Raw genomic sequence first — 15,340 nt, forward strand, 5'->3', positions numbered from 1 at the left:
TTACCAACAACCAAGGTTAGGCTAATCGGCCTATAATTTTCCATCTTTTGTCTTGATCCTTTCTTGAACAAAGGGGTTACAACAGCGATTTTTTTTTTCAGTCATCTGGGACTTTCCCTGGCTCCAGTGATCTTTTGAAAGGTCATATCCAATGCCTCCGCCACCTCCCTCAGAACTCTAGGATATAACCCATCGGAGCAGGAGATTAATCAATTTTTTGGCCTTTTGGTTTTTCTAGCACTTTCTCTTTTGTAATGGCTATCATATTCAACTCTACCCCGACTCTCTTGAATTGTTGGGATATTACTCATGTCTTCCATTATAAAGACTGACACAAAGTACTTATTAAGTTTTCAGCTATTTCCTTACCTCCCACCACATTGAAGTCCCCCATGATCACCGTGACCGTGCCTTTCTGAATGCCATATCTATTTCCTTGGACGTCTTGCGCCCTGGTCCTGACCACTGTTAGGAGGTTTTTGGGTTTTTTGCCTTTGTGGTTCCTCAACTCTACCCACTCTGACTCTGTTGTTCAGTGCCTTAGATTTAATTTAATTCTTAACTAACCAGGCAACCCATCCTCTCTCCCCCCTCTGTCTTTTCGATAAGTTGTAAATACTTGAATGTTTAACTACCAGTCCTGAACCCCCTGCAACCATGTCTCTGATGCCTACCACATCATAATCATTCACGATGATTTGTCATCAATTCATCGACTTTGTTACGAATACTACGAGCATTCAAGTAAAGTGCCTTAATACCAACTTTCTTACCATTATTAGATATATTGGAAATCATAAGATGTCCTAAGTTCCTTTTTGCTGCTTTCCAAGTCTGCCTCGCGCTAAACCCACTTGCACACATGCTGTCCTGCTGCTTAACTTTCCGTTTAACTCCATGCTCCCTATCGCTTTTGCTTTCCGTTTCACCTGACTCAAGTTCAAAGTCGTACTGACCACCCGATTTATCCTTTTTGCTAGAACACTGATTCCATATTGGTTCAGGTGGAGACCGTCCCATTGGTACAGATCCCCCAGTTCCAAAACTGATGCCAATACCCCATAAAATGGATTCCCTCTTTTCCCACACCAATCCTTTAGCCTCCTGTTTACTTCCCTAACTTTCTTATGCCTATGCCAATTGGCACATAACATTGGCAGTAATCTGGAGATTATGACCCTTAAGTACCTGTACTTCAATTTCCTTCCTAACCCTTGATAATCCACAACAGGTCCTCCACCCTAGCTTTGCCTATGTTGTTAGCCCCAACGTGGACCACAACAACTGGATCCTCTCCCTCCCCCTCCAATATTCTTTCCAGCTGGTCAGAGATGTCCTGCACCGGGCAGACAACACACCATGCGGGACTCCCAATCCAGCCTGCATAGGATACTATCTGTCCCCCTAATTATAGAATCCCCTATAACAACTACTTGTCTTTTTGCTCCCCCCTCTTGAACGGCCATCTGTTCCATGCTGCTGTGGTCAGCTGGCTCATGCTGTCCTCGGCTTTTTCCCTCATCCATACAGGGAGCAAGAATCACATACCTGTTGGACAAGGTCAAGGGCTGAGGCTCCTGCACTCCTGAACTCCGAATCCTGCCTACCTACCTCACTTACACCCAGTTGATCCCTGAACATTTACTAAATTTGAATTACTTAATCTACCGGCTGTGACTGTCTCCTGAAACAGTGTCCAAGTAACTCTTTCCCCCTCCCAAATGTGCTGCAGAATTTAAAGCTCAGATTCCAGATCATAATTCTGATCTGGAGTTCTTCCAGCAACCTACACTGATGTGGTCACTGCCGTTCACAATGGGATCAACCAGCTCCCACATCATACAGCTATAGCATATCACCTGTCCAATCATAACTACTCATTTAATTAACTTTTACAGTGTTTGCAATCCAGAACTAGATTAAGATTCAGAACTCACTGCTCTTTTAATTTGCTGGAGGGAATTATACAAAAAAATGCCTTTATACTGTGGCCTATACTAAGTTCTGTATTTTTCATGAAACATAATTTGTGCTTAGACCTTTAATCGTGTATAAAACTGAACTGTTCCATTAATCTTTCAAAATAAAACAATCTGATGAATAATTTTACATGTCACTTTAGAATCTGTGCAGATTTTGCTGAGCTCTTGATATAATTTATGAACCCTTTTGATCTAAGTATTTTTTTTCTGCCATTGATGAGGAAAGAGGGAAAAGGAACACTTAAATATTACTTGATAATACAGGCCCAGTTAAATTCACAGAAATACCCCAGTAATCTTGCTGCTGTCTGTTTTGAGAAACAACCTGACCTAATTCTCCTCATTGCTCCTTTGTGTTCTAATTGAGTCATTTTGGCTGCCAGTTAATATGGGAGCAGTGTCCCATTGTCTTATTTAAAGGCAAATGTTCCTTCAAGTTTTTTGTTTAAGACATTCTTAGCCATTGGTTGTAAACCTGGTAACTTTTTAAAATTGTAGGATTAAGAGCAAATAAAAGTGGCTGATATAAACTGAAATGATAGTACTACAGAGGAATGGACTTTGCAGTATAAAAGTAAAATATGAGGAATGCATCTGTAATCAAGTTACTAATTTAGAAATCAATGTGAGCATTAAACCAGTATGAATTTATCAATAGCAAGTAAATTAAAAATTCCAAATGGACGAGGAAAATACTAATTTTTGCAATTATAGGGCAGCAGTTAACCAGGAGTTATTGACCAGTCAGCCTGACGTTAGTAGTGGGGAAAATACTAGAGTCCATTATAAACTAATTAATAGCTGAACGTTTTAAATATGGGATCGGACAGTTACCCTGGATTTGCGAAAGGCAAATCATGCTTGATGTATCTACTGAATTCTTCGAAGATTTCGATTGTAGAGGTTGATGGGAAGCCAATGGATGTGGTTTATTTGGACATTGAGCATTCAAGACAGTCCCACATAAGAGATTGTGTGAAATTAAAGCTCGCGGAGCTGGAGATACTGTGTTGAGATATTTAGAAAGCTGGTTGGCAGATGAAAACAATAAACAGGGTCATTTTCTGAATGGCAGGCAGAGACTTGGGTATCTCAGGGATCGGGCCCCAGGACCCCAGATTTCGCCATGTATGTCAATGATTTATATGAAGGCACTAAATGTAATATCTTCAAATGTAATATCTTCAAATGTAATATCTTCAGAGCTCCCAAAGCTGGTTGGGAGGATGATTTGAGGATGCAGAGACACTTCAGTGTGGTTTGGACATGCTTAGTGAGTGGGGCAATGAATGGGAATTGTGCAGTGAGACCCAAGTGTCTTCATACACCAGTTGCTACAGGTAACCATGCAGAAGGCAGTCAAGAAGGCAAATGGTATTTAACTTTTCTAGCAAGAGCAATAGAGTAGCAGAGATTTACAGCATGGGAACAGTGCCTTTGATCCAATTCATCTATGCCGACCAGATATCTTGTATAAGTCGAGTCCCATTTGCTAGCATTTGGCCCGTATTCCTCTGAACCTTTCCTATTCATATACCCATCCAGATGCCCCTTACATTTTATGGTTGTGCCAGCCTCCTCCACTTCCTCTGACAACTCATTCCATGTATGCACAACCCTCTGCATGAAAAAGTTGCCCGTTGGGTACCCCCCCCCCCCCCCCCCCCCCCCCCCCCCCCCCCCCCCCCCCCAACCTTTAACTTACATCTGCTAGTTTTGGACTCCTTCAGCCTGGGGAAGAGACCTTGTCTATTTACACTATCCATGCCTTTCATGATTTTATAAATGTTGAATACAGGAGCAAATATTGTGTGCTCCTTATCTGAGAATGGAAGCTGCCGCTATGTGGAAGGAGTGCAGTGAAGGTTTACTACACTAATTACTGGGGTGGTGGGACTGACATATGAGGAGAGAATGAATCAGTTAGGAGTATTTTCACTGGAATTCAAAAGGTTAAGGAGAGAATCTCATAGAAACCTATAAAATTCCAACAGGGTGAGACAGGGTCATTGTATGAATGACATTCCTGATGATGGAGGAGGCAAGAATAAGGGGTCACAATCTAAGGACACAAGGTAAAGCATTTAAGATTGAGATGAGGAGGAATTTCTTCATCCAAAGTGGAGAGGCTATGACATTCACTACCACAGAATGTAGTTGAGGCCAAAACATTTTATGATTTCAAGGAGGAGTTGGATATAGCACTTAGGGTTAAAGAGTTTGGGGAAAAGCAGGAACAAGCTGTTAAGTTGGATGACCATAATGAATGGCCTATTCCAGCTTCTATTTTCTATGTTTCTATATATTCCAAAAGCAAGCAATTTCAGTTTTAACATATATCTCTTACAGTTCAAACATGGTATAATCACTGATATAGACTAGTTGGACTGAATGATCTTTTTTCTTCGTGTTTTGTATATAAATTTGTGTATCTTTTTAAAAATTATTCATCTTGGAGACCATTTTATTTTCCAGCATAATGTTTCAAATGCTTTGGCCATACATGAGGAAGCTATTGTTTCCTGAAAGTATAATTCTTTATCCATTAGATTTATGCAAGCCATGATGAATTAAAATTTTGCTTAAATGTAAGGTTTAATTTGTATCAGTGAATAAACTATGCAAGATGAGAAAAATCTAGTATAAAACGTGTCTTTCTCCATATTAAAGCAGTTTTGCATTTTCAATTGTAGGTCCTTCATCTGAGCCACCTGTCGTGGAATCAAAGGATAGAAAAGCTAATGCACATTTGATCTTAAAATTACTTTGTGAAAGTGTAGTACTTCGACCGTACCTTCGCGAATTGCTTTCAGCCAAGTAAGTAGTGTGTAATGTTTACTGTTTTAAAAATAAATATGAAACTCAAGATCTCAATCTGATATTAACAACATGTTTAAAAAAAAGAAAATTACTTGAGACTAGGAATATGATATATAATCAATGATACAATATCGAAACTAAAATTTAGCTTGAAGTGTGTTGTACATAGGTACAATAAGACAAGCTAGCTGATTTTATTTTTTGTAATTTCATAAATGGTCATATTAGGCATTCAATTTGGTAATGGTAAAGCTCCATATTTGGCTTTGATGAAATTTGGAGCTTTATCATTATTGCATAATATAAAGGTTTGGGGCAGGGCAGTCAAGGAACAAATAGTGAGTCTGTATGTAGTAATCAAACAGTTTTTTAAAAAAAAACTATCCTGTTCAAAAAACATTTTTTTTGAGGAAGCGCCTCACTTAAGTTTTTTAATGAAAGTTTGTGTATATCTTTAAAAACCTATTTACCGATGTCTTGGAGTATGTTCTTTTGATACCTGAAGATCGTAGTTTGGTGTAATTATAATCAATGCAGATGTAAGATGTACATGTGCAAAACCATAAACACTTCCTGTTCCCAGTTGCATCCTTTATTTCAGTATTGTATTTCAGACATTAGCAGAGATAGAAAACTCCCAGTGCAGTCTAGAAATGGTAAACCATTTATGCTTCAGAATGCAGGGCAATGGTGAGACCACATATGGCATACTACATAATATCTGGAGCATTGCTTTCCTTTTTTAAGAAAAAGTCTATATGCATCGGAAGTGCATCAGAGAAGATTATTAGATAAATAGAATAGAATGGGAGGGGGAACAGCTGAGACTTATAACTGCTGAGTTTAGAAGAGTAAGAGTTGACTTGAATGAAGCATCAGCTCCTGAGGGGTCTTGACAGGCTGAATGTGGAAAGAATGATTCTGTACTCAGTACAAATAAACAAATTACGGTTATTTTCTGATCAGGGTCACGTTTGGAAAGATTAGTCGCCCATGTAAGACTAAGTACATTTTGCGAGGTTGGGTGTTTTTGGAACACTTCCTGAATAAGTGGAGACAGCAGAGTCCTTGAATATTTTTGAGCTCTAGGTAGATAGATTCTTAATGAGCAAGGGAGAGAAAGAATATTGCAGGGATGTGAGAATGTGCAATAACTGGATCAATCATCTTATCAAGTGATGAAACAGGCTTGAAGGACTGAGGGGCTGCTTCCTATTCCTAATTCATAAGTTTATATGTAACGCTAAGATTCTTGACATTGACTTCGACTCCATATGAGTGAATACTTTTCTCTTTTTATTTATGTAGCTTCTGGAAGCATACTTCAATAGCTAGCTACAGTTTTGAATTCCAACCCAAGCTGTCATGAATGAGAAGGTAGTAGAGGACAGAGGACATGGAGAAATGTCGAGTCCACTTGTAAACTCACCCCATGTTCCCACAAACACTTATGAGTAGGGCAAGATAGCAGTCATATGATAGGTTTTTTTTTCCCTCCCTACAGCAAGGAGATGCTGCAGTAAATAATTACTGTTGTTTTTAAAAGTAAAACATTCATTTGCATGTAGTAAATTTTTAAATTCTTTATGCAATTTTGTACCAAGTATATTTTGTTTTAAATTACAAATCTTATAGTGTCATAACTTTCTTGTTTAACTTCATAATCATTTTCAGGGATGCAAGAGGAATGACGCCTTTTATGCTGGCTGTTGGCGGACGAGCTTATCCAGCTGCGATTACAATTCTAGAAACTGCTCAAAAAATAGCCAAAGGTAATCAGTTTACTAATGTTGAGCAAGTACAGAATCATAAACTGATTTCTGAATTTGTCTTCAAGTTGTCTGCTCAGTTCAGAATGGTTTGTATGCAATTTATTGAAAATTTGAGGCTTGGCTCTGTACACATGTTCTGATGTTTACCTGCACTGAACAAAGCTTGAGCAAGTTTGGATAGTTAGGAGCACCTTCCTTTGATAGTCATGTTTTAAGGAACAGAAACTTGTATTGTTGACCTGAGATCAGACTTACATTTGGTGATCTTTGTTTTCTATGTCTGTTACTTAGAACAAGAGGCTTTTTTGAAGGGGAAATCTCCAGTGTGAATCAAGATTGTTCGTAAGGTTTTATTAGATTAGATTACTTACAGTGTGGAAACAGGCCCTTCGGCCCAACAAGTCCACAGGGACCCTCCGAAGAGCAACCCACCCAGACCCATTCCCCTACATTTACCCCTTCACCTAACACTATGGACAATTTAGCATAGCCATTTCACCTAACCTGCACATCTTTGGACTGTGGGAGGAAACACGGGGAGGATGTGCAAACTCCCCACACGATTGCCTGAGGCAGGAATTGAAGCCGGGTCTCTGGTGCTGTGAGGCAGCAGTGCTAACCACTGTGCCACCGTGCTGTGTTTAACTTGTGCTACTTTGGCCTGTCATGTTTCTTTGTACTTTACAGAAACTCTGCACTCTGAAATAAAAACTCAAGGCAAGTTCAAACACATGGTTGAAAATGTGTTGCTGGTTAAAGCACAGCAGGTTCGGCAGCATCCAAGGAACAGGAAATTCGACGTTTCGGGCCAGAGCCCTTCATCAGGAAGGGCTCTGGCCCGAAACGTCGAATTTCCTGTTCCTTGGATGCTGCCTAACCTGCTGTGCTTTAACCAGCAACACATTTTCAACTGTGATCTCCAGCATCTGCAGACCTCACTTTTTACTCGAAGTTCAAATACATGCCAATATTGCAGCAGTTTTGTTAGTTTTGTATGGATTTGGAATAATTGAAATAAGTCATGACTTCATATACACTTCAAAATGTTTTTTGAGGGTAGTGAGTTCTATATTTTGAAGTGTGTTTTAAGACTCCCCAGACTAGGCGAGCCAGAAGGCTTAAACTTATGAATCAAGTTGATGGAGTTATTCTTTTTTGGGAACTAATTGGGGCTTGTTTCATGCATGTAACTGAGTCAATCTAAGCAAGCACAATAACAAACCAGACTAGTTTCAGTTCAGAAACATTTGCAACCATATTGAAGCTTTTTTCGGCAAAGTGCTCCAAAGCTGGCAGTACTTGTCTTTGTTGGTGAGTGCCTTAATTGTATTTTTCACTTTTTTTTTCATTCTTGAATACTGATCCAAGTTGTGTTGAGAACTAGTAGAAACCAAAAACAAGTCCACTTTTGTAAGCTGTTGGTGATTGGGGGGCGGTGCGGTGTGGTCACTGGGTCCAAAATGTTAACTCTGCTTTCTTTCCACAGTTGCTGCCAATTCTGCTAAGTTTCTCCAGCAATTGTTTTCATTGGCAAACTAGTCTACTGCTTGCCTTTGTTATAGTACGGGCAAAAAAAAGATAAAGGATGCAGCTGATAGCTTGAGCAATAAAATTGCAACTACTGTTTTGTTCTTTTTAAAAACTCTTCTGACTGTCATAGGGTTCATTTGATTGTTCAGGGCCACAACTGAAATGTCTTACCTTGTACATGCATTGTTGAATTTACATTTGTAGGCATCGGGTTCAAATATTTTAAAGTCCTTTGTTTTATTCCCCCAACTCTAGTTGCATAATGCTTTCTGCCCTGAGTGATTTTTGGCTAATTCGTTGTGGTTTATAAAGGGCTTTTTTTTTCTCTTCAGGCGATGTCTCAGGTGAAAAGGAAGAGGATGTATTTATGAGCATGATTTGTCCGCCTGGTACAAATCCTGATGACTCTCCATTGTATGTCTTGTGCTGCAATGATACGTGTAGTTTTACCTGGACTGGAGCAGAACATATTAACCAGGTATTGAGAACCGATAAGCTTCAACTCAATGAAGAAGAATTCACATTGCTTGGATGACCAATCTCACATTGGATGTACCTAATAAGCAACAACACCCCCCACCCCCCCCACTCCCCCCACCCCCCACTCCCCCCATCACTTGTATTACTGATACATATCAGGATAATCTTGGAGACTTTTCTACCAGAAAGCATCTATTTATGCAAGTTACTTTTTGTTGCCTGTGCAAGTCTTTCCCTGCCTGCGTCTTATGCAATGCCCTGTGTTTAAGTACATTTTACTATCACTTATTTTCGATGTGCATACTGAAACTTTGTGTTAAATTTGGCTAGGATATTTTTGAATGCCGGACATGTGGATTGCTGGAGTCTCTCTGCTGCTGTACTGAGTGTGCAAGAGTATGTCATAAAGGACATGACTGCAAGTGAGTAACCGCGCAGTTATAAATAGGATGAATATTGTCTCCATCTTTGTGCTTTTTTTCAAAAGCCAACAATAACTGTTGTGAAAGATGTGAAGATATCTAGAGATGTGCAGGTAAGGTGAATTGGCCATGCTAAATTGCCCCGTAGAGTGCAGGTTAGGTGGCTCAGCCATGGTAAATGTGGGGCTACATGGATAGGGTGGGGGTGAGTCTGGGTGGGATGCGCTTTGGAAGGTCTGAGCAGACTTGATGGGCCAAATGGCTGGTTTCCATACTGTAGAGATTCTGTGAAAGCAATTTTATATCCGGACAATAATTAATTATGTATTTTAAGCTAATTATTTTTACTGCCCTTTTATGTTTCTAACTGTCAACTATCTGAGTTGGTGTGCAACTTGTTGCCATATACTTCCTGGGAATGCTGAGTAACCAGCTCCTTATGAGACACCTGAATAGCTTATTTATTTATTCTTGTTGTGGGCTTGGCTAGCAAGGTTAGCATTTGTTCCCATCCCTCATTACTTGTAAACTGTGTATCCTGCTTACACATCTTAGACAGCATTTAAGTGTCAGACATATAGCTGTAGGCCTGAAGTCTCATGCAGGCCTGGACCATAGACTTCCTTTCATTAAAGGATGTTAGTGAACCAAATGGATCGTTGTGATAATTTACTGTTTCACAGTCACCATTGCCCAGAATAGCTTTAGAATCCAAATTTTATTAATATAAAATCAACTGCTTCTCTCCCCAAACCCCACACACCCTCCAACTGAGGATTAGCCTCTGCCCCTGTATTAGTAACATGGTAACATTACTATTTAACTGTCATCTTCTCTAATTTTGAATGGACTTGCAATTTTCACACTCAAATATGGCCATGACTAACATTTTTGCTGTGTAGGAAATCGTAAATATGTCTTCATATGTCATCCAATGATGAAGCCTAATAGTAATTCAGTTTTAGTTCAGTACTAGTGTTAAGTTTGTCTTTGTAGCATCTGCAAATCTGGCTAAGCGACATCTTTCACATTAATCAGATATGTCATCAGTTCAGTGCATTCCTAAGATTCAGAAGCCTAATATAAAATAAAATTTTGTGCATGTGGAACTCCATCTCCAGGCTGAAAAGGACATCCCCTACTGCATATTGTGACTGCTGGGAAAAGTGCAAATGCAAAACGTTGATTGCAGGGCAGAAGTCTGCTCGTCTAGATTTGCTCTACAGGCTCCTTACCACAACCAATCTCGTCACACTACCAAATAGCAGGTAAGCATTTCAAATGATGAAACTGTACAATTTGATCTAAACCAGGTAGGGGAAGTCCAATAATTATTCGTAACAAATGCATTTTTTTAAGGTTGCTTTGCATAATTTTACATATTAAACAGTGAAATTTGTGCAGCTGAGCAACTTCATTGTTAGCAATAATTTGTGTAGTTGAGCTGCATTAGTGATTACAGAAACAGATCAAGATTTGACTTTATTATATGGAAATCTTCTAAAGTTTGATTCATAGAATATTGCAGCACAGTACAGGTCCTTCGGCCTTCAATGTTGCACCGACCTATGGAAACAGTCTGAAGCGTGTCTATTCTACATCATTCCATTTTCTCCATATATTTATCCAATGACTATTTAAATGCCCTTAAAGTTGGCAAGTCTACTACTGTTGCAGGCACTGCCATCCACACCATTACTACTCTGAGTAAAGAAACTATCTCTGACATCTGTCCTGTATCTATCACCCATGAATTTAAAGCGATGTTCCCTCGTGCTAGCTTTCACCATCCAAGGAAAAAAGGCTCTCACTGTCCACCCTATCTAAACCTCTGGTTATCTTTTGTGTCTCAATTAAGTCACCTGTCAATCACTTTCTCTCTAATGAAGACAGCCTCAAGTCCCTCAGCCTTTCCTCATAAGACCTTCCCTCCATACCAGGCAACATCCTAGTATATCTCCTCTGAACCTTTTCCAAAACTTCCACATCATTTGTATAATGCGGTGACCAGAACTGGATGCATTGCTCCAACTACGGCTGCACCAGAGTTTTGGACTGCTGCAGCATGACCTTGTGGCTCTGAAACTCCGTCCTTCTACCAATAAAAGCTAACACACGGTATGCCGCCTTAACAACCCTGTCAACTTGGGTGGCAACTTTCTGGGATCCATGAACATGGGCACCAAGATCATGGGCGGCACAGTGACAGAGTGGTTAGCACTGCTGCCTCGGCGCCAGAGACCTGGGTTCAATTCCCGCCTCAGGCGACTGACTGTGTGGAGTTTGCACATTCTCCCCGTGTCTGCGTGGGTTTCCTCCCACAGTCCAAAGATGTGCAGGTTAGGTGAATTGGCCTTGATAAATTGTCCATAGTGTTAGGTGAAGGGGTAAATGTAGGGGTATGGGTGGTCCCTCTTTGGAGGGTCGGTGTGGACTTGTTGGGCCGAAGGGCCTGTTTCCACACTGTAAGTAATCACCTACACTACCAAGGATCTTGCCATTAGCCCAGTACTCTGCATTCTTGTTGTTCCTTCCAAAGTGAATCATCTCGCACTTTTCCACATTCAATTCCATTTGCCACCTCAGCCCAGCTCTGCAGCTTATCTATGTCCCTCTGTAAGCTGCAACATCCTTCAGCACTATCTCCAGCTCCACCGACCATAGTGTCACCCGCAACTTTACTAACCCATCCTTCTATGCCTTCATCCAGGTCATTTATAAAAATGACAAACAGCAATGGCCCCAAAACAGATGCTTGCGGTACACCACTAGTAATTGAACTCCAGGATGTACATTTCCCATCAACCACTACCCTCTGTCTTCCTTCAGCTCACCAATTTCTGATCCAAACCGCCAAATCACCCTCCATCCCATGCCTCCATATTTTGGGCAATAGCCTACTGTGGGGAACCTTACCAAATGCTTACTGAAATCCATACACACCACATCAACTGTTTAGTCACCATCTCAAAGAACTCAGTATGGTTTGTGGGGCATGACCTACCCTTCACAAAACTGTGTTGACTATCCCTAATCAACTTATTCCTCTCTAGATGATTATAAATCCTATTTCTTATCACCTTTCCCAACACTTTAACCACAGCCGAAGTAAAGCTCACTGGTCTATAATTACCAGGGTTCTCCCTACTTGCATTCTTGAACAGAGGGATAATGTTTGCTGTCAAGTCTTCTGGTGCTATTCTTGTAAACAATGACGACATAACGATCAAAGCCAAAGGCATAAAGATTCATCTAATTGATTTGCTGAAAAATAATTCTCATGCAAGAATATTGGTGTGCCATAAAGATACCTAATTCTGTTTCCTTTAAAGTAAAGCACAACACAGTACAGCCAAGGCCTTATTTAATTTGACTTGGGAGAAAGGTGTTTAGATGCTTAACTAGCACAGCTTCTCCAGGCGAATCACTTGACCTGGCATGTGCAGGATCAGGTGGTACCAGTAAATTGAAAAAAGGCAGTTTAATGAGCAGTTAATAATTAAGCTTTTGGAGGGATTGCTTGCAGCCAGTCCTTTTACAGTTGCAGAGGAAAGCATTAGTTTTTTTTTACAGTAATGTAGACACTTTAATTTTAAAAACTGCTATATTTCCAAATGCAGTTGTGGTCCTGTGACTGTAAATATCTTGGCAAATACTTGATGTAGTTGTCATAATAATGATTAGGTCCAGTGAAGACTTGAGCTTGCTTTTGACCTGGTCCTTGATTTTCACTGTTAAGTTCCTTATGAGGACTTGAGCATCACAAAGTGCTTATGTTGAACGTGGGCGCAAGTGACTGCATGTGGGTTTCACAGGAATGTTACATTTTGTAGCCTGGCAACAGATTAAAAACCATTTCTGCGAACCCACTGGGAATAAATCAATCATATTGTGTTCATGTTGAACAGTAGGTATCGGAGATACTGGTTGGTAGAGTTTTCCAGTTTTTGAAGTGCCAGATAATGCAAATTTTACTGTAGCTCCCATAACAAAAAACTGATTCTTTTGACCTGATGGATTCATTGGTCCATTTGAATGCAACTGCATGAAATTGAGTAATTCTTAAAATTCTAGTCTCAATTAAGTAACTCTGAAGCACAATTGATAGCAATCTGAAGGACACAGAATTACCAGAAGCTGACTTGAACAATAAGTTCAACTCATCTAGTTATTTTAAATGCATAAGCTGTGTGCTTTCTCCACAAACATGCAGTGAAGGCTTAAAAAAATTAATATTGTGGACATGAGTGACTTTTAGGAACAAAGATATCCTGCATTTTGTTTGAAAGCATGAAAACTGCAACTAACTTTGCTGATTGTTCCTATAGTGAAAACTGCCACAGCATTACTTAATTATCAGCTTTTCCAAATTTCTGAAAAGATTTCTGCCACAATGTATTCATGTCCCTTCTATATTTCACAAATTTTCATCTGATTGTTTAATTCTTTTCAGGGGAGAGCATCTGTTGCTTTTTTTAGTTCAGACAGTTGCTAGGCAAACTGTGGAGCACTGCCAATATCGGCCACCTCGGATAAGAGAGGATAGAAACCGCAAGACTGCAAGTGTTGAAGGTTTGTACAATTTGTGGACCACTTTGAGAATTAAAGTCTGAATGTTTGTGTCCTGTTTCGTGTTGCTTTGAGAGCTGCTCATACTGCTTGTAAAATTGTGGAGATGAAATAACCGATTAAGTTGTTACTTAAAAGATCCAATGAACAGATTGAAGGATTTTGCAGTTGGAGTTTTGCGTCTCTCAACATAACTGGGGGCAGTGGGCAAATCTGCCCTCAAAATCCCCAAATTGCCTTCAGAGCACATTCACCCACGTGAATAGAATGTTGAGAACAACGAGGGATAGCTTGTCCAATTGCAGTCTTTTTATTCTTCCTTGCTTGTTGCTGTTCACTAGTGAGCTTCTCATTGTCAACCGGTGATTGGAAAGGCAGAGAGGAAGTTGGTTAAGTGGCATAAGTGAGAGGGGAGTTGGGAGAGCTTGTAGCTAAGGACAGTAGGGGAGAGAGAGCAAGAGTTGGCTGCTGTTTGTCAAGGTGGCCATCCACCTGCTGTTTTAAGGGGCTTGGGTGAAGGTGGAGGTGAGGGCGCAGCAGCTTTTTAAAAAAAATCCAAATCTATCAACAAAGTTATTTGGTTTACCAGGAGCTAAGAAAACCTAAGCACTGAGGCAGAGAGTTACTTTCCAATGAAAAATAACTTAATCTTTGTAGTCAGATCATTTATTCTGCAGAAGTTTTTTTTATATTTCTTCCAAACAATGTTTTTGTTAAACTACTTTATCTCTTATTTGTGAATGAAAATATGGGATGTTTCAAGGGGAGTCGTTTGTGACATTATAGTAAGTTAATAATCTGTTATCTTAGCCATTTGTTCAAGAAAAGTTCGTTTACAATTAAGCATTATTCCTGTTCATAACAAAATTTGGTATTGATTTTTTTTGTTCTGAATAGTCCTTCTGGCATCTTCGTAATTTAATTGGGTAGTTACACACTTGTGAAGGCGAGTGGAATAGTGGGATTTGATTATTGACATATTTTGCAATTGAGAAATAATATCCTGAATACACTTTGCATTATTTAACATTTTGTTCTAGTATTTAGAATTTTCTTTTTGAGGATGTTTGCATTTCGTTGAAACTAATAGAATATCTTCATTTGAGGTAAATGAAACCCATGTTCCTTCCTTCTCATTCAGGAGTTACCAGTGACTAGTTGATCCAGCACTGGCTGGTACAATTCCAACTTTAAATAGATGATTTCTAATTAAATAACCAGATTGTTTGCAGTTTAAGTAAATATGATTCACTGTGAGCTTTTAGTTGCTGTTTAAAGCTTTAATTATTCATTTTTCCGCAGTTTTTGATTTTTGATTGAATTATTAGTGTATGAGCAACTAAGCTGCAGAATAATGAGAGCAGAACAAAAACCCTTATTTGACATGTTTTGCTTCTCATAAACTGTATACTTCTCATTCTATATTCTCTTAACATTTTGTTGCAAGCAGGGGACCAGTTCCAAGGTCCAAGTTAATGATGCTGTGTTCACAGAATCCCAATAATCTGCATTATTAAAAAGTGCAGTGTGCCATCCAGGTGTTTAGTTGCAGTAATTTAACTACTTGATGGACATGCAGAAAGCATGCCCTTAATCTGCCCAGCACTGATTCGCTGAAAAAAAAATGCTACTAATGCTCAAGTCATTCCCAGGCAGTTCAAATGTATAATCAAACAAAATCAGCTGCCAAGCCACTGTTCAACAAAACGGGAAAATGACCAGAAATATGTTGAGGTGGATTTTAAGTATTTAGTCATCAAGAAGG

The 15,340-nt window shown here is 39.6% G+C and overlaps 1 protein-coding gene across 9 annotated transcripts in view; it reads left to right on the plus strand.

Moving 5' to 3' along the window:
• The window catches only part of ubr5 (ubiquitin protein ligase E3 component n-recognin 5), a 159,276-nt gene that overhangs the window by 94,823 nt on the left and 49,113 nt on the right, over window positions 1-15,340 (plus strand). For all 9 annotated transcript variants that reach the window (XM_060823253.1, XM_060823254.1, XM_060823257.1 and 6 more), the window contains 6 exons: window positions 4,676-4,799; window positions 6,477-6,574; window positions 8,437-8,582; window positions 8,915-9,006; window positions 10,128-10,274; window positions 13,460-13,578. In XM_060823253.1, coding sequence (XP_060679236.1) covers window positions 4,676-4,799; window positions 6,477-6,574; window positions 8,437-8,582; window positions 8,915-9,006; window positions 10,128-10,274; window positions 13,460-13,578 — 726 coding nt within the window. The remainder of the gene's footprint in view (window positions 1-4,675; window positions 4,800-6,476; window positions 6,575-8,436; window positions 8,583-8,914; window positions 9,007-10,127; window positions 10,275-13,459; window positions 13,579-15,340) is intronic.

Source organism: Hemiscyllium ocellatum, chromosome 4, assembly GCF_020745735.1.
Source record: "Hemiscyllium ocellatum isolate sHemOce1 chromosome 4, sHemOce1.pat.X.cur, whole genome shotgun sequence".
NCBI classification, from domain to species: Eukaryota; Metazoa; Chordata; class Chondrichthyes; order Orectolobiformes; family Hemiscylliidae; genus Hemiscyllium; species Hemiscyllium ocellatum.